The sequence below is a fragment of the Bufo gargarizans genome, chromosome 5 (assembly GCF_014858855.1).
Source record: "Bufo gargarizans isolate SCDJY-AF-19 chromosome 5, ASM1485885v1, whole genome shotgun sequence".
Lineage (NCBI taxonomy): Eukaryota > Metazoa > Chordata > Amphibia > Anura > Bufonidae > Bufo > Bufo gargarizans.
Genome location: NC_058084.1, coordinates 94,956,716 through 94,984,547, shown reverse-complemented (window position 1 = coordinate 94,984,547; position 27,832 = coordinate 94,956,716). Strand labels below are relative to the sequence as shown.

Genomic DNA, 27,832 nt, shown 5'->3' with positions numbered 1-27,832 from the left:
ACACAGCCTTTTTACACCTTAGGACCAGGCCATTTTTTGCAAATCTGACCAGAGTCACTTTAAGTGCTGATAACTTTAAAACGCTTTGACTTATCCAGGCCGTTCTGAGATTGTTTTTTTGTCACATATTGTACTTCATGACACTGGTAAAATGAAGTAAAAAAAAATATTTTTTTTGCACCAAAAAATACCTAATTTAACAAAAATTTGGAAAAATTTGTAAATTTCAAAGTTTCAGTTTCTCTACTTCTGTAATACATAGTAATACCCCTAAAAATTGTGATGCCTTTACATTCCCCATATGTCTACTTCATGTTTGAATTATTTTGGGAATGATATTTTATTTTTTGGGGATGTTACAAGGCTTAGAAGTTTAGAAGCAAATCTTGAAATTTTTCAGAAATTTACAAAAACCAAATTTTTAGGGACCACTACAGCTCTGAAGTCACTTTGCGAGGCTTACATAATAGAAACCACCCAAAAATGACCCCATTCTATAAACTACACCCCTCAAGGTATTCAAAACTGATTTTACAAACTTCATTAACCCTTTAGGTGTTGCACAAGAGTTATTGGCAAATGGGGATGAAATTTGAGAATTTCATTTTTTTGGCTAATTTTCCATTTTAACCCATTTTTTCCACTAACAAAGCAAGGGTTAACAGCCAAACAAGACTGTATCTTTATTGCCCTGACTCTGCCGTTTACAGAAACACCCCATATGTGGCCGTAAACTACTGTACGGCCACACAGCGGGGCGTAGAGTGAAAGGTGCGCCATATGGTTTTTGGAAGGCAGGTTTTGCTGGACTGTTTTTTTGACACCATGTCCCATTTGAAGCCCCCTGATGCACCCCTAGAGTAGAAACTCCATAAAAGTAACCCCATCTAAGAAACTACACCCCTCAAGGTATTCAAAACTGATTTTACAAACTTCATTAACCCTTTAGGTGTTGCACAAGAGTTATTGGCAAATGGGGATGAAATTTGAGAATTTCATTTTTTTGCCTAATTTTCCATTTTAACCAATTTTTTTCCACTAAAAAAGCAAGGGTTAACAGCCAAACAAGACTGTATCTTTATTGCCCTGACTCTGCAGTTTACAGAAACACCCCATATGTGGCCGTAAACTACTGTACGGCCACACAGCGGGGCGTAGAGTGAAAGGTGCGCCATATGGTTTTTGGAAGGCAGGTTTTGCTGGACAGTTTTTTTGACACCATGTCCCATTTGAAGCCCCCCTGATGCAACCCTAGAGTAGAAACTCCATAAAAGTGACCCCATCTAAGAAACTACACCCCTCAAGGTATTCAAAACTGATTTTACAAAGTTTGTTAACCCTTTAGGTGTTGCACAAGATTTAATGGAAAATAGAGATACAATTTAAAAATTTAACTTTTTTGGCAGATTTTCCATTTTAATATTTTTTTTCCAGTTACAAAGCAAGGGTTAACAGCAAAACAAAACTCATTATTTATGGCCCTGATTCTGTAGTTTACAGAAACCCCCAATATGTGGTCGTAAACTGCTGTACGGGCACACGGCAGGGCGCAGAAGGAAAGGAATGCCATACGTCTTTTGGAAGGCAGATTTTGCTGGACTGTTTTTTTTACACCATGTCCCATTTGAAGCCCCCTGATGCAACCCTAGAGTAGAAACTCCATAAAAGTGACCCCATCTAAGAAACTACACCCCTCAAGGTATTCAAAACTGAAGTTACAAAGTTTGTTAACCCTTTAGGTGTTGCACAAGATTTAATGGAAAATAGAGATACAATTTCAAAATTTCACTTTTTTGGCAGATTTTCCATTTTAATATTTTTTTTCCAGTTACAAAGCAAGGGTTAACAGCAAAACAAAACTCATTATTTATGGCCCTGATTCTGTAGTTTACAGAAACACCCCATATGTGGTCGTAAACTGCTGTACAGGCACACGGCAGGGCGCAGAAGGAAAGGAATGCCATACGTTTTTTGGAAGGCAGATTTTGCTGGACTGGTTTTATTGACACCATGTCCCATTTGAAGCCCCCCTGATGCACCCCTAGAGTAGAAACTCCAAAAAAGTGACCCGATTTTAGAAACTACGGGATAAGGTGGCAGTTTTGTTGGTACTAGTTTAGGGTACATATGATTTTTGGTTGCTCTATATTACACTTTTTGTGCGGCAAGGTAACAAGAAATAGCTTTTTTGGCACCGTTTTTTTTTTTTGTTATTTACAACATTCATCTGACAGGTTAGATCATGTGGTAATTTTATAGAGCAGGTTGTCACGGACGCGGCGATACCTAATATGTATACAATTTTTTTTATTTATGTAAGTTTTACACAATGAATTAATTTTTAAAACAAAAAAAAGTTTTAGTGTCTCCATAGTCTAAGAGCCATAGTTTTTTCAGTTTTTGGGCGATTATCTCAAGTAGGGTCTCATTTTTTGCGGGATGAGATTACGGTTTTATTGGCACTATTTTGGGGTGCATATGACTTTTTGATCGCTTGCTGTTACACTTTTTGTGAAGTAAGATGACAAAAAATAGCTTTTTTTACACCGTTTTTTTTATTTTTTTTTTACGGTGGTCACCTGAGGGGTTAGGTCATGTGATATTTTTATAGAGCCGGTCGATACGGACGCGGCGATACCTAATATGTATACTTTTTTTTATTTATGTAAGTTTTACACAATGATTTCATTTTTGAAACAAAAAAAATCATGTTTTAGTGTTTCCATAGTCTAAGAGCCATAGTTTTTTCAGTTTTGGGGCGATTATCTTGGGTAGGGTATGATTTTTGCGGGATGAGATGACGGTTTGATTGTTACAATTTTGGAGTACATACAACTTTTTTGATCACTTTTATTAACTTTTTTGGGAAGTAAGGTGGGCAAAATTTCAATTTCATCATAGTTTTTAATTTTTTATTTTTATGGCGTTCACCGTTTGGGTAAAGTAACATGACCGTTTTATAGATCAGGTCGTTACGGACGCGGCGATACCAAACATGTGTAGGGAATTTAATTTTTTTTATTTTTAATCAGTGATAAATGTGTTTTTTGATTTTTACTTTATTTTCACTTTTTTTCACTTTCTTTTTGACCCAGACCCACTTGATTCTTGAAGATCCAGTGGGTCTGATGTCTGTATAATACAGTACAGTACAATATATAGTACTTTACTGTATTTTACACTTTGTCTGAACAGATCTATGCCTTTCAGCACAGATCTGTTCAGCACCATGGACAGCAGGATGCCTGAGAAGGCGTCCTGTTGCCATGGGAACCTTCCCCGTCTGCTCAGTTATGGTCAGAACTGCGCAGACGGGGAAGGGTAAGGACGGGGCTCTGGGGGGGCTGCCTGGGAGCTCTCTCCCTCTCCATTCGGGGAGCTGCAAAGGCACAGCAGCCCCCCGATGGGAGAGGGAGGGAGCTCCCTGCGCTGTTAACCTTTTCCATACAGCGGTCCGTACGGACCGCGGTATGGAAAGGGTTAAACGGCTGACATCGCATCACCGATGTCAGCCGTTTATACCAGGGTGCCAGCAATGTGCTGGCACCCTGGTATACCCACTAGAAACCAACGATTATTCAAGGGGAGGCGGGCGGGGGATCGCGATCCCGCCTACCGCACCGCCCGCCTCCCGCACCGCCCGCACCGCCCGCAACCCTCCCCCTGCACCTCCCACCGTGCTCAAATAACTCAGGGGTGCAGGGGGGAGGGATGCAGCAACATTTTTGGAATCCTAAAGTTTCTGATCCCCGCGGTCAGGGACCGCGGGGATCAGAAACTGCAGAAATCGCAGCAAACCGCAGGTCTGAATTGACCTGCGGTTTGCCGCGATCGCCGACATGTGGGGGTCACGGGACCCCCCCGCGCATTTAGCCTAGGTGCCTGCTCAATGATTTGAGCAGGCACCGCGTTCCGATCACTGCCAGCCGCACGGCAGTGATCAGAAATACACAGGGCGTACATGTACGCCCTGTGTCCTTAAGTACCAGGGCACAAGGGCGTACCTGTACGCCCTATGTCCTTAAGAGGTTAAAGGAGAGCATATCTATGGGGATCTCTGACAGAGGTTCAAAAGGTTTCTGCGACAGGGCCGTCAAGACCGTGTTTAGGTCCCAAGGAGGGGACAAAGGTCTTATCGAGGGGCGGATCCTGGAGGCCGCTGAAAGAAACCTCTTAACCCAAGGATGAAGGGCCAGCTGTGTATCGAAAAAGTAACCTAAAGCTGCCACCTGTACCCTCAGGGTGGAAGCCCTAAGCCCCTTATCGAGACCAGCTTGAAGAAAGTCTAGGACTCTTGAGACGTTTGGAGGAGGAGAGAAGGGGTCAGGATTGATTCCTAAGAAGGAGGAGAATACCTCCCAGATCTTATTATATTTCCTAGCTGTAGTAGCTTTCCTACTTCCCAGAATGGTGGTCACTACTGATTGGGACAGACCCCGACCTAACCAAATCCCCCTTTCAGTCTCCACACTGCTAGGTGCAAGATTTTTGGATTGGGATGCAGGATTGGGCCTTAATGCAATAGATCCTCCCAGGGAGGCAGAATCCATGGAGGGGCTATCGCTAAGTCTAGGAGGCAGGAGTACCAGGACCTTTTCGGCCATACTGGGGCCACTAGGGTAATTATCACTTTCTCCCTCTGGACTTTCTTCAGGACCTGCGGAATTAGGGAAAAAGGAGGGAAGGCATAACCCTCCTCCCGAGACCAGTCCTGTGCCAATCCGTCTAGGGCTGTTGGATTGTCCAAACGATTTAGGGAGAAGAATCTCTCCACTTTCTTGTTCTTCCTGGAGGCAAACAGGTCTACTGTGGGGAGGCCAAATTTCTGAGTTAACTGGGAGAATACCTCTGGGTTTAGACACCAATCTCCCTGTCTTAGCTGGACGCGGCTCAGAAAATTGGCCACTACATTCTCCTTTCCTTTTATGTGAACTGCCGACAGGGATAGATGTTTCTGTTCTGCTAACTGAAAAATCTGGTGACAGAGTATTGCCAGAGAAGGTACCCTTGTTCCACCTTGATGGTTGACGTATGTGACTGTTGAGTTGTCCGAGTATAGAATTACTTTCTTGTGGGATATATCCGGGACTAATCGCTTTTAACGCCATTTCCACTGCCTTTAGTTCTTTGAAGTTTGGGGTGGCTTTCCTGGTGTTCAAATCCCACCTCCCTTGCCAGCCTTTGTTCTCCGAGTGAGCCCCCTACCCCCATGGACTGGCATCTGTATTTATTAGTATCGGATCCCGAAAGGACCAGGGTACCCCTGCTGAAAGATTCTCTGGCATTGTCCACGAAAGAAGAGACAGCCTCTCTTCCGCGGATAAATGGAAAGACTGGTCTAACGACTGTTTGCAGCCGTCCCATTGGCGCAGGATACATGACTGAAGCTTCCTCGTATGGGCCTGCACATATGGGACTGCCGGAATTGTTGCTGTCAGGTGGCCCAGAACCGCCATCGCCCTTCTGAACGAGCAGAGGTAAAGACCTGAAAAGATCCCAAACATGTTCCCTGATTGAGATTATCTTGGTGGACGGGAGGAACGTTTTTTCTACCCAGGAATCTAACAGGATGCCTAAAAACACACAAGTCTGAGATGGTGGCAGGCAAAACTTTTTCCAATTTATTTTCCAGCCCAGGTTTTTCAACAGGGAGCAGGAAACACCGATGTTCTGGATTAACTTTTCTTTGGTCTGGGAAATAAACAGGAAGTCGTCTAGATATGGCAGCAACGGAACCCCTGACAATCTTAGAAAGGAAGCCACCTCCACAAATCACTTTTGTAAAGATTCTGGGGGCTTGTGAAACCCCAAAGGGTAGGGCTTTGTACTGCAAATGTAGACACTCTCCCTGAACCCAGACCGCTGTCCTTAAAATTTTTTGGGAGGACACATGAATTGGCACATGATAATATGCGTCCTCTAAGTCCAGAGTCGCCATCCAGCAGTCTCTTGCTAGGAGATCTATGGTTGATCTTATGGTCTCCATGCGAAACTTCTTGTATCTGAGGAACCTGTTTAGCTTCTTTAAGTTTAGGATCACTCGGAAGGAGCCATTGGGTTTTTTTACTAAAAAAAGAGGGGAGTAAAATCCCTTGCCTCTTTCTGCCTGTGGAACTGGGACTACTACCCCCTTTTGTAGAAGAAGCAACACCTCTGACTCTAAGGCCTGTCTCTTGCTTTGGTCCTTGGGGCGTTCTGTCTGAACGAATGAATCCCAGGGACGGGTCAGAAACTCCAACCAGAACCCTTCTTCGATCCCTCCCAGGATCCATCCGTTTTTGGTTACCGTCTTCCAGGCTGGGAGAAAAAGAGATAATCTTCCCCCTACCAGGGATTCGGTGTCATTGTTTATCCTTAGGCCTTTGGTCCTGGGGCTTAAAAAGGAAGCCGCCGGATTTTTTAGGGAATCTATCTTTTGCCCTTTTGTTACACTGTCTACCGCTTTGTTTTTTATTCTGGTACCTACGAAAAAAGGGGGGGCGTTGAGAAACCAGAAAGCCCTTCTTTTTGTCTGAGGCTTTTTCAAGTAAGTCGTCAAGAGATGACCCAAAAAGCCTGTCACCCTCACAAGGGATGGAGCAGTGTCTGGCCTTCGAGCCCTGATCTGCTTTCCAGGATTTCAGCCAGATCGCTCTCCTCGCCGCATTGGACATGGCGGATGATCTGGCTGAAAACCTAATCATATCCGTGGAGGCATCTGCTAGAAAGTCGGTGGCCTTAAAAAAGGTAGGAAGGGAGGCCAAAACTTCTCTTGGCTTTTTTTCACCGAGATGCTGTTCTAACTGTTTCAGCCAGATATGCAGTGATCTTGAAACCCATGATGCAGCGACAGCAGGTCTCAGGCTGGTAGAGGATGATTCCCACGCCTTTTTTAAATACAAATCTGCCTTTTTGTCTAAAGGGTCAGATAGGCTACCCAAGTCATCAAATGGTAGAGCAGACTTCTTGGCGATCTTTGCTACCGGGGCGTCTACTGTAGGGGCCTTGTCCCAAATAGCTGCTACTTTCTCATCAAAGGGATATTTCCTTTTAACTGAATTTGGGATAAAAAAAAATCCTATCAGGATTTTTCCATTCCTTTCTAATTAATGCTTGTACGTTTTCGTGAATGGTAAAAACCCTATGCCTCCTGGGGCCTAAACCCTGAAAAGGTAGATCTGCTGTAGACTTAGCCTGTTTCATATCCTCTAGCTGGATTGTCGCTCTGACTGCTTTAAGAAGGTTTTGGGTGTCCTCAGGTGAAGAAAGAACTCCCTGCTTCCTCCTTTTCTGACGATGTAGCGTTGTCAGAAAATAGCTGACCCGCTTCTCTTTCTTCCATGTCGGAGAGGTCTAAATCAGAATCCCTAACCTCCGGGGATTTCTCTGGTGACCTATGGCGGCCTTTATTCAAAGACCTTAAGGAGGCTTTGACCTCAGATCTTATTAAGGACCTCATATTCTTGGAGAGACTCAGATTCCTCCGCCACCAATTTATCAATGCACGGCGTGCATAATGGTTTAGAATAGGAGGATGCCAGGGCCACTCTGCATCCCGCACACTCCTTAGGTTTCGTCTTTGAGGCCGCTTTTTTTGGGGGTCTTTGCAACCTACAACAAGTCAAACAAACAACACCCCATTAATAAAAAGATCCACCTCACCGCTGATCTTTATACCCACTCCTCAGGACTGGTACCAGACTGGCAGGCCTCGAGGGTTCCAGGGGTTCGGCGCGTCCATCTGCTGGCTCAGAGATTTTCACCGGAAAGAGAGCCTCTTCAGCACAGCACTGTGTGCTACATCAGCTGGCTGGATTCCCCCCGCCGCCACATTTATATTTTAAAAGACGCGCCTAGGCTATTCCGGCGCTTTTTCCTTCACTTCCGGGTTAAGCCCCGCCCCGCTGCGTCGGAGGCGCGCGCATGCGCAGAAGCCTCCCCGACACCAACAAGAAGCCGGGCAAAGACGCCAAAGCATGAGGGAAGCCGCCTGAACACTGCCACAGTGGCTCCCTCGGAATTGGCGCCGGAATGCAGGGGAAAAAACAGACTAGGCAGCAGCCCCAGAGAGCCTTCAGCCGCCTGGGGAAGGCCACCTACCAGATAAGAAACCTGGGCCTCCCCCCAGCTGCAGGTGAGAACCATTCTTTAAGAACTTCCCAGGAACTTCCTATCCGGAGGACAGGAAACCTGAACTGGTGCTTGGTGGGGGTGTGAACCTTTTATCTTCTCAGGTTTCCTGTCCCGGATGGGAGGTCCCTGGTCACATGGGGTGCCGTCATGGGTGAAGGGAAATATGCCTATATTAGGTGAATTTCTGGTGCAGACTGTGGTGCAAAGGTTATTTGTGCTGCAATCTGCGACTTTTCCCGGCTCACGCCTGGTCTAAAAAAAGTGGGCATGGCCTGGGTGAGGAAGGCAACAGAGAAGGCCAGCACCTCTTCATAACTTCAGCGGATCTACCGCCAGCCGTAGGGGTTATTAAGACAGGTGCCTAAAGCACCGGTCCTAATAAATGACCCCGCCATAAGTGTTGAACAAAACACAAAAGCTGACATACTATAACTGTTTTTTGTTTTCCCCAAATCTTTGCAAGTTCCACATCATATTGTACATCTATGATGGACACAACTGCTGTCTTACCCTTTGTACAGCTCAACCCCAACACCCCAACTTAATTCGTCTACAGCAAGGGTGTACAACATTTTTTTTGTCTGGGGGCCGCACTGTGATATTGTTCTATTTCGAGGGCCGCAAAAATTGTGCTCATCTGCATCAGCCTATTACACAAGCCAATGCAAAGTGAATGGGGGAGGAATTATTGCTACCACAGTCATCCCTCCCTCATATGGAAGATATGCTCATAAAACCCCTTTAAGAATATGTAATGTTTGGAAATAAGTAAGGTTTAAGAGAATAAGAAAAGGGTAACAGACAGGTTTAAGTCACTGCTGTCTGGATCTATATATAAATCCCAAAAAAGAATAAGAAAAAGGGTAACCCTTATCCCATGCATGCTTAAACTCCTTCACTGTATTTGCAGCTACCACTTCTGCAGGAAGGCTATTCCATGCATCCACTACTCTCTTAGTAAAGTAATACTTCCTGATATTACTTTTAAACCTTTGCCCCTCTAATTTAAAACTATGTCCTCTTGTAGCAGTTTTTCTTTTAAATATTCTCTCCTCTTACCTTGTGGATTCCTTTTATGTATTTAAAAGTTTCTATCATATCCCCTCTGTCTCATCTTTCTTCCAAGCTATACATGTTAAGGTCCTTTAATCTTTCCTGGTAAGTTTTATCCTGCAATCCATGTACCAGTTTAGTAGCTCTTCTCTGAACTCTCTTCAAAATAATCAATATCCTTCTGGAGATATGGTCTCCAGTACTGCGCACAATACTCCAAATGAGGTCGCACTAGTGCTCTGTAGAGCGGCATGAGCACCTCCCTCTTTCTACTGGTAATGCCTCTCCCTATACACCCAAGCATTCTGCTAGCATTTCCTGCTGCTCTATGACATTGTCTGCCTACCTTTAAGTCTTCTGACCCCTAAATCCCTTTCCTCAGATACTGAAGTTAGGACTGTAATCACTGATTTTATATTCTGCTCTTGGGTTTTTACGCCCCAGGTGCATTATCTTGCACTTATAAACATTAAATTTTAGTTGCCAGATTTCTGACCATTCCTCTAGTTTTCCTAAATCCTTTTCCATTTGGTGTATCCCTCCAGGAACATCGACCCTGTTACAAATCTTTGTGTCATCAGCAAAAAGACACACCTTACCATCGAGGCCTTCTGCAATTTTGCTGATAAAGATATTAAACAATATGGGTCCCAGAACAGATCCCTGAGGTACCCCACTGGTAACAAGACCATGGTCTGGATATACTCCATTGACTACAACCCTCTGTTGTCTGTCCCTCAGCCACTGCATAATCCATTCAACAATATGGGAATCCAAGCTCAAAGACTGTAATATATTGATAAGCCTTTTATCTGTGACAGTATCAGAAGCCTTACTAAAGTCTATCTAAGCAATGTCTACTGCACCTCCGCCATCTATTATTTTAGTCACCCAATCAAAAAAATCAATAAGATTAGTTTGACATGATCTCCCTGAAGTAAACCCATGCTGTTTTTCATCTTTCAATCCATGGGATTTTAGAAGTTCCACAATCCTCTCAAGTATGGTTTCCATTAATTTCCCCACTGTTGATGTCAGGCTTACTGGCCTATAGTTGCCCGATTCCTCCCTACTACCTTTCTTGTGAATGGGCACAACATTTGCTAATCTCCAATCTTTTGGGACGACTCCTGTTACCAGTGATTGGTTAAATAAATCTATTAATGGTTTTGCTAGTTCACCGCTAAGCTCTTTTAATAGCTTTGGGTGTATTCCATCAGGCCCCTGTGACTTATTTGTATTAATTTTAGACAGCTGACTTAGAACCTCTTCCTCTGTAAAGACACATGCATCAAAAGATTCATTAGTCTTCCTTCCTAACTGAGGTCCTTTTCCTTCATAAAAACTGAACAGACGTATTCATTGAGGCAGTCAGCTAGTTCTTTATCTTCCATATACCTTCCTTCTTTTGTTTTTAATTTGGTAATTCCTTGTTTTAGTTTCCTTTTTTCATTTATGTATCTGAAGAATGTCTTATCGCCTTTTTTCACTGACTGAGCTAATTTCTCTTCTGCCTGTGCTTTAGAAGCTCTTATAACTTACTTGGCCTCTCTCTGCCTAATCTTTTTTTCTGTCTAAATTTTCCGGTCACCCTTGTTTTTTTTATTTATAATTACTAAATGCTATCTTTTTGTTTTTAATGATTTTGGCCACTTCTGCTGAGTACCACAGTGGCATCTTCCTTTTTTTGCTTTTACTGACAAGCCTAATGCAATTATCTGTTGCCTTCAATAGTGCCACTTTTAAGTAGTCCCATTCCTCCTGGACTCCAGATGGGGGAAATACCGCCCCTGCTGAGGGATATAAGAACCCCCCCAGTAATTGTAAAAGATTTCAAGATTAGAGCCAAGCATAAAGAGAGAAGTAAAAAGATAGAAAAGATAGTTCGGGCTTAATTTGAAGAAAAGGGAAACATGTCAGCCCTGGATGAGTCAGGAGATAAATTTATCGATAAATCTTGCTGGCTTAATTTCTCTTAAAAAAAATCCAATAATGGTAAAGCAATAGGCTAGACTATTCAAAAACAGTCTATTTGAGGAGAGATTTACCTAATGGACGCTAGTACCCTGAGGCATCTAACTAAATTACTTTTCATTCTCCCAAATGTTTAAATAGGTGATGGATGCAATTAATCTGTTTAATTTGTAGTAACGAAGAAGAAGACTTTGACAGAATGTCTAGATAAAAAAAATAAAAAAATTGATCCACAAATTAATTTTACTTTTTTGGTCTGGGGCTCCAATAAATATTTATATTTGTGAAAAGTGTATAATGTCAAATGAGTCTTTTGTTTTATGTTTGTATTGTGTGTTGTAAGTTAGTTATATATTACATGTTATATATCAGGGCATCTATTTAGGACTAGTGCATTCTTAAACTAGGACTGATTTAGCAAAATAGGCTGCGGTTCATCAGGTCCCAGGAGTTGTGGACAACTGATGTCATGGGAAGGAGAAAAGGTGGTATATTTTAAAAGGCGTGGATTTGGATTCCCAATACGTGTTTAGATTTACTTTGCAGGGAAAACAGTATATTTATACTAGACTTCCCATGGGATATTGCGAGTCCCCATCAGTTTTTAAACAGGATTGTACAAATGGATCTTGCAAATCTGATTTTGAAGGGAACATTGATCTAATATGTAGATGATCTATTCTTAAGCAATTATACTGTGGAAGATTCCAACTTGTCAAGCTAAAAAGGACATACAGTTAATAAACAAAAGGTGTACATGCGTCAGACAGAGATACTTTATTTAGGGCAAAGGATTTCACATGAGGAAATGACTAACACCAGAAAGGGTGTGCTTCAACCACTCTTACCCCAAACTGTAGGTTGGCAACAATTTCTCACAAATGAATTTATCAAAGTTACTAGCTTTTGTTGTTAACAGGTGACTGGTAAACAGCCGTCCAAATTAACACTAATAACGATAAGCAAGTTCAGGGTAATACTAGAAATCTCAGCTTGGATAGAATGTTAAAACAAAACAAAAACTACTTTATTAATAGCTTCTTCACTAAAATCAGGGCCACTTAACCCACATACATTATACAAGAACAGGCTATCAGGATGCTTCAGGTGGTGATAAATATTGAGATGCACAATCCCTACACACCTGGCAACCAGAAAGTGCACATACAAATAGTGGTCAGTAATTGAAACTGATACCACAGCAGTGCCTAATCTCACCCTCCAAATTGTTGGACTAATACTGCTCAGACCACTTGTGCCAGTGTATGTCTCGGTGCAGGCAGATGAGTAAGGCTACACTACATAACCAATTATAATCCAACAAATTTGGATAACCAATTATAAATCAACAATTTGGATTTCTAAACAGCCGTTGAAGCAAGAGGAACCTCTGCCAGTGAACTCAGCAGATAAACTTTATATTCGCAACCAGAAAACTGGGTGGAAGCAGCCATAGTTCCTGGGCCCTTTTGAGGTAATTCTTGCCTAGCCCACGGATGTCAAAGTGAAAGATAAATGGATCCATGCTGATCTTAATCTCTGCAGAAAAGCTCAATAAGACAGAGGGGGCACACCCTCTCCTGCTATTATATAATAGACAATAAGCACATTTGGGAATTTAGTTTATTTTTTATAATCATGGTAAGGTTATCACTGTTCTTGATTGATAATGATATCTATACAACATATGTATTTACAGGTTTAGGTGCCAGCAGATTTAGGAATATTAGGTATCGTAGAACTATTGTAAACCCTCATAATATTAACATTACATTAAGTAATAGTAATCATTTCTACAATAATTGGTGGTTCCCTTATGTTAGAGATTTGGCTTGTGCAGGCCAGACACTCCTAACTTCAGATTTTAGTTTGGCAAATAATACTGACCAAAGTAAAGAAGTTTGGAGAGATTTAATAACTTCATTAACTTTGTGTGGATATCCAGAAGAGAATAGTCTCGAAATCAAGAACAAGAGAGAATTTGATGTATGTTATTTTAAAGATCGGAAAAGACAAAGGTTGGGGACAAACACAAAGTAAAATGGTCAAATATGAGAAATACTTGAGCCAATGGACTACTGTACTGATGGATGTATATTGGCAATATGGTAGTATCGCATATACCAGACTCCCTGGAGACTGGTCAGGTGTGTGCTCAATAGTTAAGTTAATCCTCCCCTTTTTGGTAATCCCTAAGCAAGCGTGGGTTCCAAGTGAACATTTGCGAACAAAGAGAAGTTCATACTTTGCTTCAGAGGAGGTTCCAGATGACCTTAAAGGCTGAAATCTTTTTTGCAAGTTGGCTGACCCCTGGAGTAAAATCACCAACAAATGCAAAATGGATCTAGAACAACAGGCATGAGCTATTAAAAGTTCAGAAATATCACAGGCGAGGCCTGGAAGGCTGATGGCTGCGCAGAACCAATATGCTCTTGAAATTATCCGAGTGTCTTAAGGAGTTTGTGCAGTTATTGGAGACTCTTGCTGCACCTTCATCCCAGCAAATGATGATGAGCAGAAGGGGACTCTTGTTAGGTCCATCGAGCCATCCATTCATGAAAAATGATGATAGACAAGGGTGGACTCACAAGATACTAGTAGTCCTTGAATCTCCCATCTTGGTTCTTGCCATTACGGTCATGCTTGCATGTGCTACAGCATTATTACTGTGTTTTATAGGCCTGTTGTTATTTTCATGCTGCAAAAGACTGTTCTTGAAAACCGCTATGATGCTCATCTATGCACCGATTGCTACCCAAGAAGTCAAGGATCAGGAATTTGAACTTTGTTCATTGGGTGAGGAGAACATTATATACTGAACTGCAGTGTGATAGACATTGTGAGTGGTATAAATATCAGTATCTGTGTTTATTGGGAAAATCAACAACAGGTGGAATGAAGGAGAAATGTAAAAAATATATAGTATAATACCACCTGATTACACCAGATATTACAGTTCTATGCATATGGGTCTATAGATCACACTGTAGAGGACAAGGAGATTTTGGTAATGGATAGTAGATGTTGGCTAAGGAGAACCAAGAGTAATCAAGTACTGTTTATGTATGGATGTGTCCAATGGGGTTTTCCACAAAACAATTGGTTAACCCTATAATGACCAGGCCTGATAATGCCTTAATGACCACTGTGATTTAGCACACATGGTGGTTTAACAGTTGTAACTTTTTATTTCTTATGTGATACATAGGGCTTATAAATATTTTTAGCATTGTATAGTTTTATTTGGGTAAATCTGCCAAAAGGTTTTAAATAGTCATTGTTTTCAAACTATAGTTGCTTATATAGACTTAAGTTTGGCGTGGGCGTTTAGTTTTTTATTTTATTCATTTTCTTTTTTATTCTGCTCTGCCTCAAAACATTCGGCGATCACGTGATCGCTAGGTCCAATGGAGAACGTGACACAGCCACTCCTCTATTCTGTCCACAAGGATGGGGGCCACAAACAGGTTGTGTGCTTTTAGTCTATACTGTATGTTTTTCCCTGTTTATAACTTATACTGGTATAAAGATAGGAGAGCACACAGGAGAAGTGAGAACTGATCATCTATCACCACTAGGACACCTTGGTTATCACGGTTTATAGTATAAGGACAGGAAAGAACACATGAGGTGAGAACTGATTATCTATCACCACTAGGACACCCTTCTTCTCTCTTGTCCTTATAGTATAAACCGTGATAACACAGGAAAGGTGAGAACTGATTATCTATCCCCACCAGAACACCCTGCTTATAACTCCTTTTGATAAATACTGGCCTGTACATTTCTACTGACTATGACTCCACCCAAAACTAGCTTTGACTCTGACTCCATAGCCCCGGATATAATTTTCTGCCCATGTGGCAAATCAGAATCCAGCACACAGTAGATTAAAACCTTGTATTCTTAATTGTTTCATATTAAAAACAATCTCCAATGGTATATAATTGTCAACTCCTGAGAGACGTATGTCACGAGTAGGTTGTATAACTGAAATCTGTTGACCATTATATACAGTACCACTGTTAAACCACTGGAGTCTATTTTTAATATGGGGTACAGTAACAATCAGCTAGTCCTTTGAGTTTGCACTATTATCTGGTATCCGTCTGAATCACCAGGTAATGTGCTGCTACGATGGTAAAGGTAATAGTGGTAAAGGTGATTAATCAATGGTTAATGCTGCTGTGGTCCCTCCCCTCTGTACCTTGCTCGTTCTTCGCTCGTTCTTTACTCCAAACTGATCCCGCCGTCGATGCTGGGCTATAAAAAACTCAGTTTTGCTCCTCTCCACGGAAATCTTTTTCCTTTTACTAAAGATTTCCGTGGAGAGGAGCAAAACTGAGTTTTTTATAGCCCAGCATCGACGGCGGGATCAGTTTGGAGTAAAGAACGAGCGAAGAACGAGCAAGGTACAGAGGGGAGGGACCACAGCAGCATTAACCATTGATTAATCACCTTTACCACTTTTACCTTTACCATCGTAGCAGCACATTACCTGGTGATTCAGACGGATACCAGATAATAGTGCAAACTCAAAGGACTAGCTGATTGTTACTGTGCACCAGCGCTTGTGTCTTTTATCACCTACTGGTGATATAATTTCTTCTTATATATTAAACTAGGGAGAACGGTAGCTCCCTCTCAGACACCTAGCAGCAGGTTCTCCTTATACAGGTAGACTGACACGTAGCAATCTAATAGGAGCGCAGGGGGATCCTTTTTTTATCTTTCCTCCTTTTTTTATTTTTAATATGGAACAATAAAGAATTAAAGGTTTTAATCTACTGTGTGCTGGATTACAATTTGCTACACAGGACTATGCTTATGGGAGGCTGAATCTGTGCACTGGAAAGAGACCTTTCGCAAGGAAAAGCTGACCTAAGTGTTCATGGCAAATATGACGCCCATACATCAATCACTAGAGATACATTTTAACAGGGAAAATGTGTATAGCATTTCAATGTTAATTTGAAGAAATAAATAAAAGTCTGCAACATGTTTTTTTTCAGATATTTAGGCCACTATCATCAGATATATTCTAGCTTTTATATGGCTTATGTATTCCTGTTCTCAACAGTTAATGGGAAGAATAATTTTACCATGTCAGTAATGGATGAGATGTAGACAAAACATCCATAACCTGTTTTAGTGCTATTGTGTTCCCTTGCCTTTCTCCTGTGTTTTACGCTGAACTACCCATCCATTGTACAAATATTCAAAGAACATCTCAAAGAATTTCGAATGTAGCCTTGATTTGCTAGCACAGCGCCCATAATCCAGTGCTGGTTCCTAATGCCTCTGTACAAATTGGAAAGAGATGATGCACACAATATCTGTCATTGTGCCTTCAATCTTTACTCTTTAGAGCCTAAAATGTTATTTTCCTGGGGAAAAAACACCGTTGCCACAGTAACAAGGAAAACTTTAAAGCACATTCAATCCATCGTGTTGACCGCAGAACGACGGCGTCTTTTGTCGGACCTGTCTTGAATATGAATACTAGACCTATAGATTACAAGTTAAACCAGGTATCTGCTACATAAGAAGGGATGTTTTATTTCAAGAATGCTCCTTTGAGCAGTATTATATCAGAAGTTTAACATACAGTACATCAACCACACCAAAATCTATGGGAAATAAAGTCTACTTCCAACAGCACCTAAAAAGTCAAAGCCAAATAGGTAAAGGAGTAACACTGCTGACATCTACATCCACCAACAGTTATCTGTAAAGGGAATGTTAAAGGGCTTCTGTCACCCCACTAAAGTGATTTTTTTTTTTTGGGCTAGTGAAATTAGTTATATTGCGATATATGACAATATAATTGTGTTACTTACTTTGATCCAGCAGTTTCTGCAAAAAACGAAGTTTTATAATATGTAAATTCGGTCTCTACCAGCAAGTAAGGCGGCTACTTGCTGGTAGCTGCTGCAGAAATCCGCCCCCTCGTCGTGTTGATTGACAGGGCCAGCCGGGATCTCCTCCTCCGGCCAGCCCTGTCGGCATTTCAAAAATCGCGCGCCTGTGTTGATTCGGCGCAGGCGCTCTGAGATGAGGAGGCTCGTCTCCTCAGCACTCCCTCAGTGCGCCTGCGCCGATGACGTCTTCTATTTCGGTGATGTCATCGGCCCAGGCACACTGAGGGAGTTCTGAGGAGACCAGCCTCCTCATCTCAGAGCGCCTGCGCCGAATCAACACAGGCGCACGATTTTTGAAATGCCGACAGGGCTGGCCGGAGGAGGAGATCCCGGCTGGCCCTGTCAATCAACACGACGAGGGGGCAGATTTCTGCAGCAGCTACCAGCAAGTAGCCGCCCTACTTGCTGGTAGAGACTGAATTTACATATTATAAAACTTCGTTTTTTGCAGAAACTGCTGGATCAAAGTAAGTAACAATTATATTGTCATATATCGCAATATAACTAATTTCACTAGCCCAAAAAAAAAAAAAAATCACTTTAGTGGGGTGACAGAAGCCCTTTAAAACCAGATAATGACATATATGCTTCTTTTCTAATCTGTTTTTATTTTCTGATTATAGATTATTTTATTCTATTTTCTGAACATGATAAAAAATCTTGCCTGGGCTGTTAACAGCATTTAGAAATCTGCTTTAAAGCAGCCAATATGGGCCATTGACTTCTATGGGAGAGTTTTCTAGGCATGCTCTGTGACCAAGAAGTCATAGTACAAGGAAGAATAGATCAGCTTTGACATTACCTACTGTAAATTGTGGATCCTGCATGATAGCTATATATGGATCCCGACAAAATCACTTGCTGGGACCTTTTTCAAGCAATACATGTATTGCTGGAAAAATGACAAACACTGCATAGGTAAATAAAGCCGTGGTGTGTGTGTGTGTGTGTGTGTGTGTGTGTGTATATATATATATATATATATATACACACACACACACACACACACACATATCTATCTTTGTGTGATTGTGTTTTGTTCGGTTCAACTTACTTGGCGCCATAATCCAGATTCTGGTAAACCTCTGAGTCATGGTGACAATAAAACAATCTATTTAGGCATGGAGGGGTGATTAAATGAGTAAGTGCTCATCTTCACACTCCTTTTCAGAAAAAAAAGACTCCCCCACAATATGTGACAATCAGAGAGCAAATATGTCCTCTGATTGATGGGGGAAGGAGGTTCATAATACGCAAAAAGGTCCATGTTATTCTCCTCTTTGGGAACATGTAGGTTGCTCTGTGGCAGCCTGTCAGAACTCCAGCACTAGCCCCCCTTTTAAAAGAACTGCTTCTACACCGCTTTTGAAGATCACAGGAGTACACTGCCTTTCTGTAAATGTGACTTCCCCTACCATATCTGTTCTATGAGCTGCGGAGCTGAAAAATAACATAGTGGGAAGCAACATAAAAGGAAGTCACAGCAGTACAGTACTGGCAGATTCCACATAAGGGACATTCCCCTTTCTTGTGAGAGAAATGCATCTAGCTGTGCAGCTAAAACAGGGAATAATATGGCTGAAAATGATATTAAGGAAGCCCAAAAAGACCTGTTCATTCCCAGTTATGATTGTTCAAAGAAGCGCAGCCATTATGCAAACTTTTTTGAAAACTCAGGTAAGCATTAAGTTTAAAACACCACTATTTTCATATTGTTAGTCTATAAACATATCCTACCTTGAAAGCTGCAAGGATAATCCTAGTCACTTTCTCTTTGACAGACTCCTGGAGGATATCAGACAATACTGGCACAATGTTATACCTTCGCAGGTATTCGCACATTTGTGGACTGAAGGCAAGGAGCCAGATTGAGAAGATCATTTGATACTGAAGTTGAAATCCACATTTATTATGCAGTACAGACATTATGCTGAAATACATAAAATGTAAGGTATACTTAGAACAAATATATGACCAAAACTACCCAATAAATGCAATTATATGAATTTTTTTTTTTACCATTGGTTTTTCTTACATATACTGTACACATATATCCAGAGGAAAAAAAAAAAGACACAAATTACACCAAAAATTCTATTATAATTTTTGAATATTAGATTATTTGGTAATAGAACTTTTTTTGGCTATTATCTATCCATCCCTCCATCTCACATACAGATGTGTTCAAAATAATAGCAGCCAGACATCACTAACCTCATCAATCACTGTTTTTGGTAGAAATGATATTTCTACACGTCAAATAATTTACTAGCAGGTGTAGTAGATTAAATGAAATCCAACAGACCCAACAGTCATGACCTGCATGCTGCTGATTCTCTGTAATTGAATCACTAATTGAAAGGGTTATGTTCAAAATAATAGCAGTGTGGAGTTCAATTAGTGAGGTCATTCATTCTTTGAAAAACAGGTGGCAATTATTGCCCTTATTTAAGGAAGGAAGGCAGCAAATGTTGTACATGCTGGTAACAGTGCATTTCTCTCTGAAATTCTGAGGAAAATGGGTCGTTCCAGACATTGTTGAGAAAAACTGCGTACCTTGATTAAAAAGTTGATTGGAGAGGGGAAAACATAAAGAAGTGCAGAAAATGATGGGCTGCTCAGCTAAAATGATCAGAGCAATGGGGAGGAGACATCAGCTTCTCAAGTGGGTGTTCCTTCTCCCTGGCTTTAGCGCTGTCCAATCGCAGCGCAGGGAGAAGGAACGCCCACTAGAGAAGCTGATGTCTTCTCCCCATTGCTCTGATAGTAATTGGCATATGGAGCAGGAGAGTAGACAGTAATGCGGGCACAGCAGGCGAACGGCCTTCCTTCTTTCCTGTCCTTCCTTCTTCTTTCCTTCCTTCCTTCCGTCTTTCCTGTCCTTCCTTCTTTCCTTCCTTCCGTCTTTCCTTCCGTCCTTCCTGTCCTGTCCTTCCTGTCCTGTCCTGTCCTTCCTGTCCTGTCCTTCCTGTCCTGTCCTTCCTGTCCTGTCCTTCCTGTCCTGTCCTTCCTGTCCTGTCCTTCCTGTCCTGTCCTTCCTGTCCTGTCCTTCCTGTCCTTCCTGTCCTGTCCTTCCTGTCCTTCCTGTCCTTCCTGTCCTTCCTGTCCTTCCTGTCCTTCCTGTCCTTCCTGTCCTTCCTGTCCTTCCTGTCCTTCCTGTCCTGTCCTGTCCTTCCTGTCCTGTCCTTCCTGTCCTGTCCTTCCTGTCCTGTCCTGTCCTTCCTGTCCTGTCCTTCCTGTCCTGTCCTTCCTGTCCTGTCCTGTCCTGTCCTGTCCTGTCCTTCCTGTCCTTCCTGTCCTGTCCTTCCTGTCCTGTCCTTCCTGTCCTGTCCTTCCTGTCCTGTCCTTCCTGTCCTGTCCTTCCTGTCCTGTCCTGTCCTTCCTGTCCTGTCCTTCCTGTCCTGTCCTTCCTGTCCTGTCCTGTCCTTCCTGTCCTGTCCTTCCTGTCCTGTCCTTCCTGTCCTGTCCTGTCCTTCCTGTCCTGTCCTTCCTGTCCTGTCCTTCCTGTCCTGTCCTTCCTGTCCTGTCCTTCCTGTCCTGTCCTTCCTGTCCTGTCCTTCCTGTCCTTCCTGGACTAATAGTAAGTGCTGGGACATCGCTGTGCGACGCTCTGTGTAGGAAAAGTCCCATCATTGGTTGCGCAGTGCGCCAACCCCACCTCCGCCCCTCTATGCGTTCATTGGTGGCAGGGGGAGGGAGAGACTGCTTCCTTCTCCCCTGTGCTGCTAAGGGAACATGAGCGCGCCGAGAGCAGCGCGCTCATGTTCAGAGATACTAGACTGCGCAGCAGCGCAGCCCAGTATCGAAAAAATGGAAATCCCAGTATCGTATCGATACCGGGACAAAAGTATTGATTGGGTATCGAAATTTCTCGTGCGTGGCATTGGGGGACACAGCACCATGGGTATATGCCCAGCTGCCACTAGGAGGCTGACACTAGAAACAAAAAAGTGTTGGCTCCACCCAGGTGGGCTATACCCCTCTGCTAGAGCCAGAACAACTCAGTCTAGTTCTAGTGTCCGTAGGAGGCAGACATGACCTGCTAGCAGGTCCTTTTTCTGCTAATTTTTTATTTTATTTTATTTTTATTTCTTTTAATTTTTTCCTCTACAGGTAGCAGGGGCGGCTCCATCGTGTTCCACCTTAGTTGCCCCCCTGCGGGCGCGTACTCGGGTACCTTGCAGCCACCCAGTCCCCAACGTGACCTGCTTCTGCAGTGGATTCCGGCAGACCCACGGTTTCCGTGTTGAGTCCGCCGAGGGGGTGGTCATGCTGCGCCTGAACTAATCGGAGGGTGAGTATGAGCTCAGCCCCCCCCCCATTCCCCCCTAGTATAGCTGGGCCTTCACTCTCCTACTCTCCTTCTCGGGGGGGGTCCCCCTTCTGGAGCTTTTTTAATGGAGTCGGCTCCTTTAAGACGGCCGTTTCGGCCTTCGCCCTCTCCCTACCTCTGGTGACTGTGTCCCCTCCTCTGCCTGTCCTCGGCGCGGACTGTAGTTTTTCTCCTGCGCTGGCGGGCGGGGGTTGCCGGCGGCGGCGCTCTCCTCTCTCGTCCGACTGCGCCTTGACATACTAGAGGCCGCGGCTTTTGCTCGGCCTAGGCCGCGGTCACATGGGCGGGCGTCGTCTCCGCCTCCTGGGCTTCCCGGGCTTCCTCTCTTGCCCCTCCCCTTGTGGGCGTTCCTCCGGAGGTCCCTCTTCTTTCCGCCCAATCCAGCGCCAGCGCGGGCTGCTAAGGGGGGCGTTTCTTCTGCCCCGGCTTTCTCTGTGCCTGAGCTGAGCGGTCGCGTGCGTCGCCATATTCTTCTGCGCTCCGGATCCTCCAGCTGTCGGTTTTCTGGGACACAGCACCATTGGTCGTGGTAGGCAGCCTCTGGCTGACTTCTTCTTTTCAGGTTCCACCACCGCCATCATGTCTTCCTCTGGTCAGGCCCCCACTCCCCCCGCCGCCATTTCCACTCATTACGCCTGCTCTGTGTGTAATAGGAAGTTCCCATGCGGCCAGCCTACGTCCCTCTGTGTGCAGTGCCTCACCCCCGGGCCCGCCCAGTCCGCTCCTGCGGCCTCTACCTTGTCGGTTCTCCCGGAATGGGCTGCTACCCTGTCCCAGGCCATAGGTAGCCTTGCTAGCCTCTCCCAATCCCTGGCGCACTCTCTGGACAGTCTCCCTGCCCAGATTGCGGCCGCCTCTGGCAGGGCCTCTACCGCTGGTGATGCGCCTGGCGACAGTTCCCATCCTCGCTCCGGCTCTCGGTCCCGCAAACGACCACGTACGGTCTCGGCTGGGTCCCACTCCTCCTCAGTTTCCCCGGATCGCTCTCCGGCTAGGTCTGAGTCCGGTGAGATTTCTTCTTCAGCCGCTTCCGCCGCTCCTGGGGACTCCTCCGCTTCAGATTCTGAATCTGAGCGGTGTTCGGCGATGTCGGCAGCCGTGCAGGATCTCATCAGGGCCGTTCGGGACGCACTCCACGTACAGGACGTCCCCTCGTCCTCCTCCCTGGAGGCGGTGTCCTTCCGCCGCTCTAAGCGGTCCACGGTGGTTTTTCCCAATCACGAGGATCTGGACGCTCTCCTTGCCAAGGAGTGGCGTCTCCCTGACCGGCGCCTTCATCTCACCAAGGCTTCTGATGTGCCTTATCCTTTCTCTGAGGATTCGGTCAATCTCTGGACGATTCCCCCCCTGGTGGATCCTCAGGTCGCTCGTCTGGCGAAGGCTACTACGCTTCCCCTGGCTGATGCGGCTTCCTTGTCGGATCCCGCTGATAAACGGGTCGACTCCTTGGCCAAGTCCGTTTTCATCGCAGCGGGCGCCGCCATCCGCCCTGCGTTTGCCGCCTCTTGGGTCGCCAAGGCATGCGCTGTTTGGGCAAAACAGCTTCTCCGTGCCTTACCTTGCTGACTCTGACCAGGGGGACTTGGCAGTGCTTGCCTCCCAGATCTATCAGGCCTCCAAGTTTCTTTGTGACGCCTCTATGGAATCGGCTCGCCGCTCTGGGCGTGCGGCCGCCAACTCTGTGGCTATCCGCCGCACCATCTGGCTTCGTTCCTGGGCGGCGGACGCCGCCTCTAAGAAGGCTCTTATCTCTCTTCCCTTTCTCGGTGGAAAGCTTTTTGGGAAACGCTTAGAGGAGCTCATCTCCGAGGCCACTGGAGGTAAGAGTTCTCTTCTTCCTCAGAGTCAGCCTCGCCGCCGTCGTTTCCCCGGGTCGTCCTCCCGGACGCAGTCCTTTCGGTCCTTTCGGGCCCCTCCTGCCCGATCCGACAAGAAGCCTTCCAGGCCTTCCTTCAAGTCCAGGCCCTCTTGGCACGCCAAACCCAAGCCCGCTCGTCCCCAGTCCACTAAGCCTCCTTCAGCATGACTCGATCCCCGTCATGGTGGGAGGGCGCCTGCTCCTCTTTCGGGATGTTTGGCGGGCAAACGTAGAAGACGCCTGGGTCCTCGAGGTGGTCTCTTCTGGGTACAGAATTGAATTCACCGACCTTCCGCCCAGTCGTTTCTTCTTGACGTCCCCCCCCATGTCTCCCGCCCGGGCAGACAGGTTTTTTCAGGCCATTCATTCCCTGCGCGCTCTGGGGGTCATCGTTCCGGTTCCAGAGTCAGAACGTTTTCGGGGCTTCTACTCGAACCTATTCACCGTCCCCAATAAGGACGGCTCACTCCGTCCTATCCTGGATCTGAAGGCGCTCAATCTCTTTGTCCGGGTCCGTCATTTCCGCATGGAGTCCCTCCGGTCCGTGATCGCCTCTCTGGAGTTGGGCGAGTTCCTGTCGTCTATCGACATTCAGGATGCCTATCTCCACGTTCCCATCGCCCTCTCCCATCAGAGGTTCCTTCGCTTCACGGTGGGTTCGCTTCATTTCCAATTTGTAGCCCTTCCCTTCGGTCTGGCCTCCGCACCAAGGGTTTTCACCAAGGTGTTAGCTCCCCTCGTGGCTCTTCTTCGTGCCAGGGGGGTCGCCTTGGTGCCTTACCTGGACGACCTTCTGATTCGGGCCCCGTCTCCCGAGGACAATCTGTCCAGCCTGAGCATCACCCTCTCGGCTCTTGCTCAGTTCGGGTGGCTTGTCAACCACTCCAAGTCCTCCCTTGTCCCACGCCAGAGGATGCTCTTTCTGGGCATGCTTTTCGATACTCGCCTCGGGCGGGTGTTCCTTCCCCCAGAGAAGGTGTCTTCTCTTCAGGCGGGGGTGCATCTTCTCCGCAGGCCGTCCTCTCTGACCATCAGGACGTGTATGCGCGTCCTGGGGAGGATGGTGGCCTCATTCGAAGCCATTCCTTATTCCCAATTCCACTCTCGGGACCTTCAGATGTTCATCTTGTCCAGGTGGGACAAGTCCCCGGAGGGTCTCGAGCGCCTTGTTCGTCTCCCTCCTCAGATTCGCCTGGATCTCTCCTGGTGGTTGCTTCCTCGGACGGTGTCCCTGGGCCGGTCCTTCCTCCCCCCCAGTTGGCGCGTGATCACGACCGATGCCAGCCTCGCGGGATGGGGAGCGGTGTTCGAGTCCCTCACGGTTCAGGGTCTGTGGTCTGTTCAGGAATCCTCCCTGCAGATCAACGTTCTCGAACTCAGGGCAATTTTCTTAGCACTGTCGCACTGGACTTTTCGTCTGCGCGGCCTCCCGATCCGGATTCAAACGGACAACTCCACCGCCGTGGCTTATCTGAATCATCAGGGGGGCACCAGGAGCGTGATGGCCCTGCGAGAGGCCTCTCAGATCCTGCGATGGGCGGAGGACCACGTCCCCGTTCTCTCCGCCGTCCACATTCCCGGGGTCGACAATTGGGCGGCAGATTTTCTCAGTCGTCAGCTCGTCGACCCGGGCGAATGGTCTCTCCACCCGGAGGTGTTTCATCAACTGTGTCTCCGGTGGGGAGTTCCGGACGTGGATCTCTTCGCGTCTCGCCTGAATCACAGACTTCCGCGCTATGTTGCGCGGTCCAGGGATCCGCAAGCTCTTGCGGTCGATGCCCTGGTTCTGCCTTGGTCTCAGTTCGACCTTCTGTATCTCTTTCCGCCCATCCCTCTTCTGCCTCGAGTGCTCAAGCGTCTCAAGGCGGCCCGGGTGCCGGCGATTCTGGTGGCTCCAGATTGGCCCCGCAGGGCGTGGTACGCAGATCTCGTGTTCCTGCTCGCCGACGTTCCATGGCGTCTTCCCCTGCGTCGCGATCTCCTTTCGCAGGGCCCTCTGTTCCACCCGAATTTACCGCAGCTTCGTTTGACGGCGTGGCTGTTGAGACCGCGATCCTGAAGGCCCGTGGTCTCTCGGACTCTGTCGTTCAGACGATGCTTCGCGCTCGGAAGCCCCAGTCGGCCCGTATTTACTATCGGACCTGGAGGGCGTATTTTGCTTGGTGCGAGTCCGCACGTTCTCGTCCCCTCCTTTTTTCGGTCCCTAATATTCTGGCCTGGCTTCTCTCAGGGGGCAGATTTCTGCCCTTTCGGTCCTTTTTCAACGTTCTGTGGCCGCGCGGGCTCAGGTTAAGACTTTTCTGCAGGGTGTCGCTCGCCGAGCCCCTCCTTTTCGCCCTCCGGTGGAGCCGTGGGACCTGAATCTTGTCCTCGATGCTCTTCAGTCCTCTCCTTTTGAGCCCTTGGCAGACATCTCTCTGCCGTTTGTGTCATTTAAGGTTGCCTTCCTTGTGGCGATCACCTCTATCCGTCGGGTTTCCGAACTGGCGGCGCTTTCCTGCCGGTCGCCTTTTCTGGTGTTCCATCAGGACAAGGTCGTTTTGCGTCCCGTTCCTTCCTTTCTCCCTAAGGTTGTCACCCCGTTTCACATCAATGAGGAGATTATCCTTCCTTCCTTCTGCCCTAATCCTTCTCACCCTCGGGAGAAGTCTCTCCATTGCCTGGATGTTGTTCGGGCCCTCCGCTGGTACCTTCGCCTCACGGAACCCTTCCGTCGTTCGGATTCTCTTTTCCTGGTTCCGGCGGGTCCTCGTAAAGGTCTGCCTGCCTCCAAGGCCACCATCTCTCGCTGGGTTCGGTCGGCTGTCAAGGAGGCCTACGCCGCGAAGGGTCGCGCTCCCCCTTCCAGGTTGACCGCTCATTCGACTAGGGCAGTCGGAGCTTCCTGGGCGGTGCGTCATCAGGCTTCGGCTGCCCAGCTTTGCCGGGCCGCCACCTGGGCGTCAGTTCACACTTTTTCTAAATTCTACCACATTCATTCCCTGGCTTCTGCTGATGCCAGCCTGGGGCGTAAGGTTCTGCAGGCAGCGGTGCTTTAGGTTGCCGTCTGGCGATCTTCTTCCCTCCCTCAGGGACTGCTTTGGGACGTCCCATGGTGCTGTGTCCCCCAATGCCACGCACGAGAAAAATGGATTTTTTGTACTCACCGTAAAATCCTTTTCTCGTAGTAGGCATTGGGGGACACAGATCCCTCCCTTTCCTTGGAGCATTTGTTCTTGTTCGTGGTTCCGGCGTTTGCTTGTGGTTGTCGGGTTCCCCAGTTCAAGACTTGTTGGCACTCCGTTTCTTTTTGGTTCAGGTGTGGCGTTCCTACTGCTTTGGGTACTGACTGAGTTGTTCTGGCTCTAGCAGAGGGGTATAGCCCACCTGGGTGGAGCCAACACTTTTTTGTTTCTAGTGTCAGCCTCCTAGTGGCAGCTGGGCATATACCCATGGTGCTGTGTCCCCCAATGCCTACTACGAGAAAAGGATTTTACGGTGAGTACAAAAAATCCATTTTTTGATACCCGCAACAACCCTAGTTCATATAGTTAATGTTTGAGTTTTTTTGAACAGTCTAATATAAACTTTTCTTCAATTTTTTTCAAATTTATATATTTTTTCCATGTTTTGATCTGGAATAGATTGTGTGGTGTTCCCAATGCATTTGTGTGTATGGAAATCAAAGCTATTAGAAGGATTTTGAGCTTTAATCACTTTTTTAAACACACTGCTATTATTTTGAACACAACTGTATATCCAGAAGATAAAAACACAATTCACCGTTAAGTGCACCTAACTTGTCTTCTTCCCACGGTTATGACGTTGATCTCTGTGTCTAAAACATTCTTCTCTCCTGTACTTTTTGAGTGCCTTATGTTTCAATAATCATATTACTCGTATTCCCAAGCTACAGTCAAATCCATGGCGACAGCAATTGTCTTTTCGAGGCTTCTTAGCATTTATCATTATATTCTGTAAGGAGCCTTACCAAGTGACACCATCTGCTTCCACCCACGCGAAACGATACTCATTAACCCTAAGCATCAGCTGAAGGCATCCAGCAACACACTGCACGTACTGGGAGCTCTAGAAGTGGAAGAATGATAGACATTAGCAGCACAAGAAAGAAAGTTAAAAAATAAAAATTAAAAAATAAAAGCACAGATACAGATTCAATTGGCTAAGGGAGAAGGACAATTATATTTCTAGTCATTTATTGGGAAAAATAAGACTTAGGATGACCATGAAGATGCGAAAGAGCTTCATCGCCTGTTAGTCGGAGTAACAGTACAACAGTCTAATTCTTTACTGCTGAACAGAGGAGATGCCAATTGCTTAAAGGGAACCACTAGTTTGGGGTCACTTAACCACCATTTTGCAGCTGGAACCTGCCAACAGCAAACCCAGCCATCCCCACAAAAGAAAGTAAATGAAATTGAAACTTATCGGGAGAAGTGTTTGGGAGTCTTCTCCAGTGGCATCATTCCCATGTGCTTTGCACAGATGCAGCTAAGACCGATAAACCATGCTTCACTGTGCATGCACTGTACACTGGGCACATGTACAGTGAAGTGAGGTGTGCCATCCTCTGCTTCATCG

General features: G+C 45.7%; 1 protein-coding gene and 1 pseudogene across 1 annotated transcript in view; one reads left to right on the top strand and one right to left on the bottom strand.

The window, feature by feature from the left end:
* ATP6V1H (ATPase H+ transporting V1 subunit H) overlaps positions 1 to 27,832 on the bottom strand; it is a 147,802-nt gene that overhangs the window by 67,131 nt on the left and 52,839 nt on the right. Inside the window, exons 9-10 of the mRNA XM_044294499.1 lie at positions 27,222 to 27,319; positions 18,798 to 18,990 (exon numbers count right to left, since the gene is read on the bottom strand). Coding sequence (XP_044150434.1) covers positions 18,798 to 18,990; positions 27,222 to 27,319 — 291 coding nt within the window. The remainder of the gene's footprint in view (positions 1 to 18,797; positions 18,991 to 27,221; positions 27,320 to 27,832) is intronic.
* Positions 15,416 to 15,515, top strand: LOC122939741 (annotated as a pseudogene).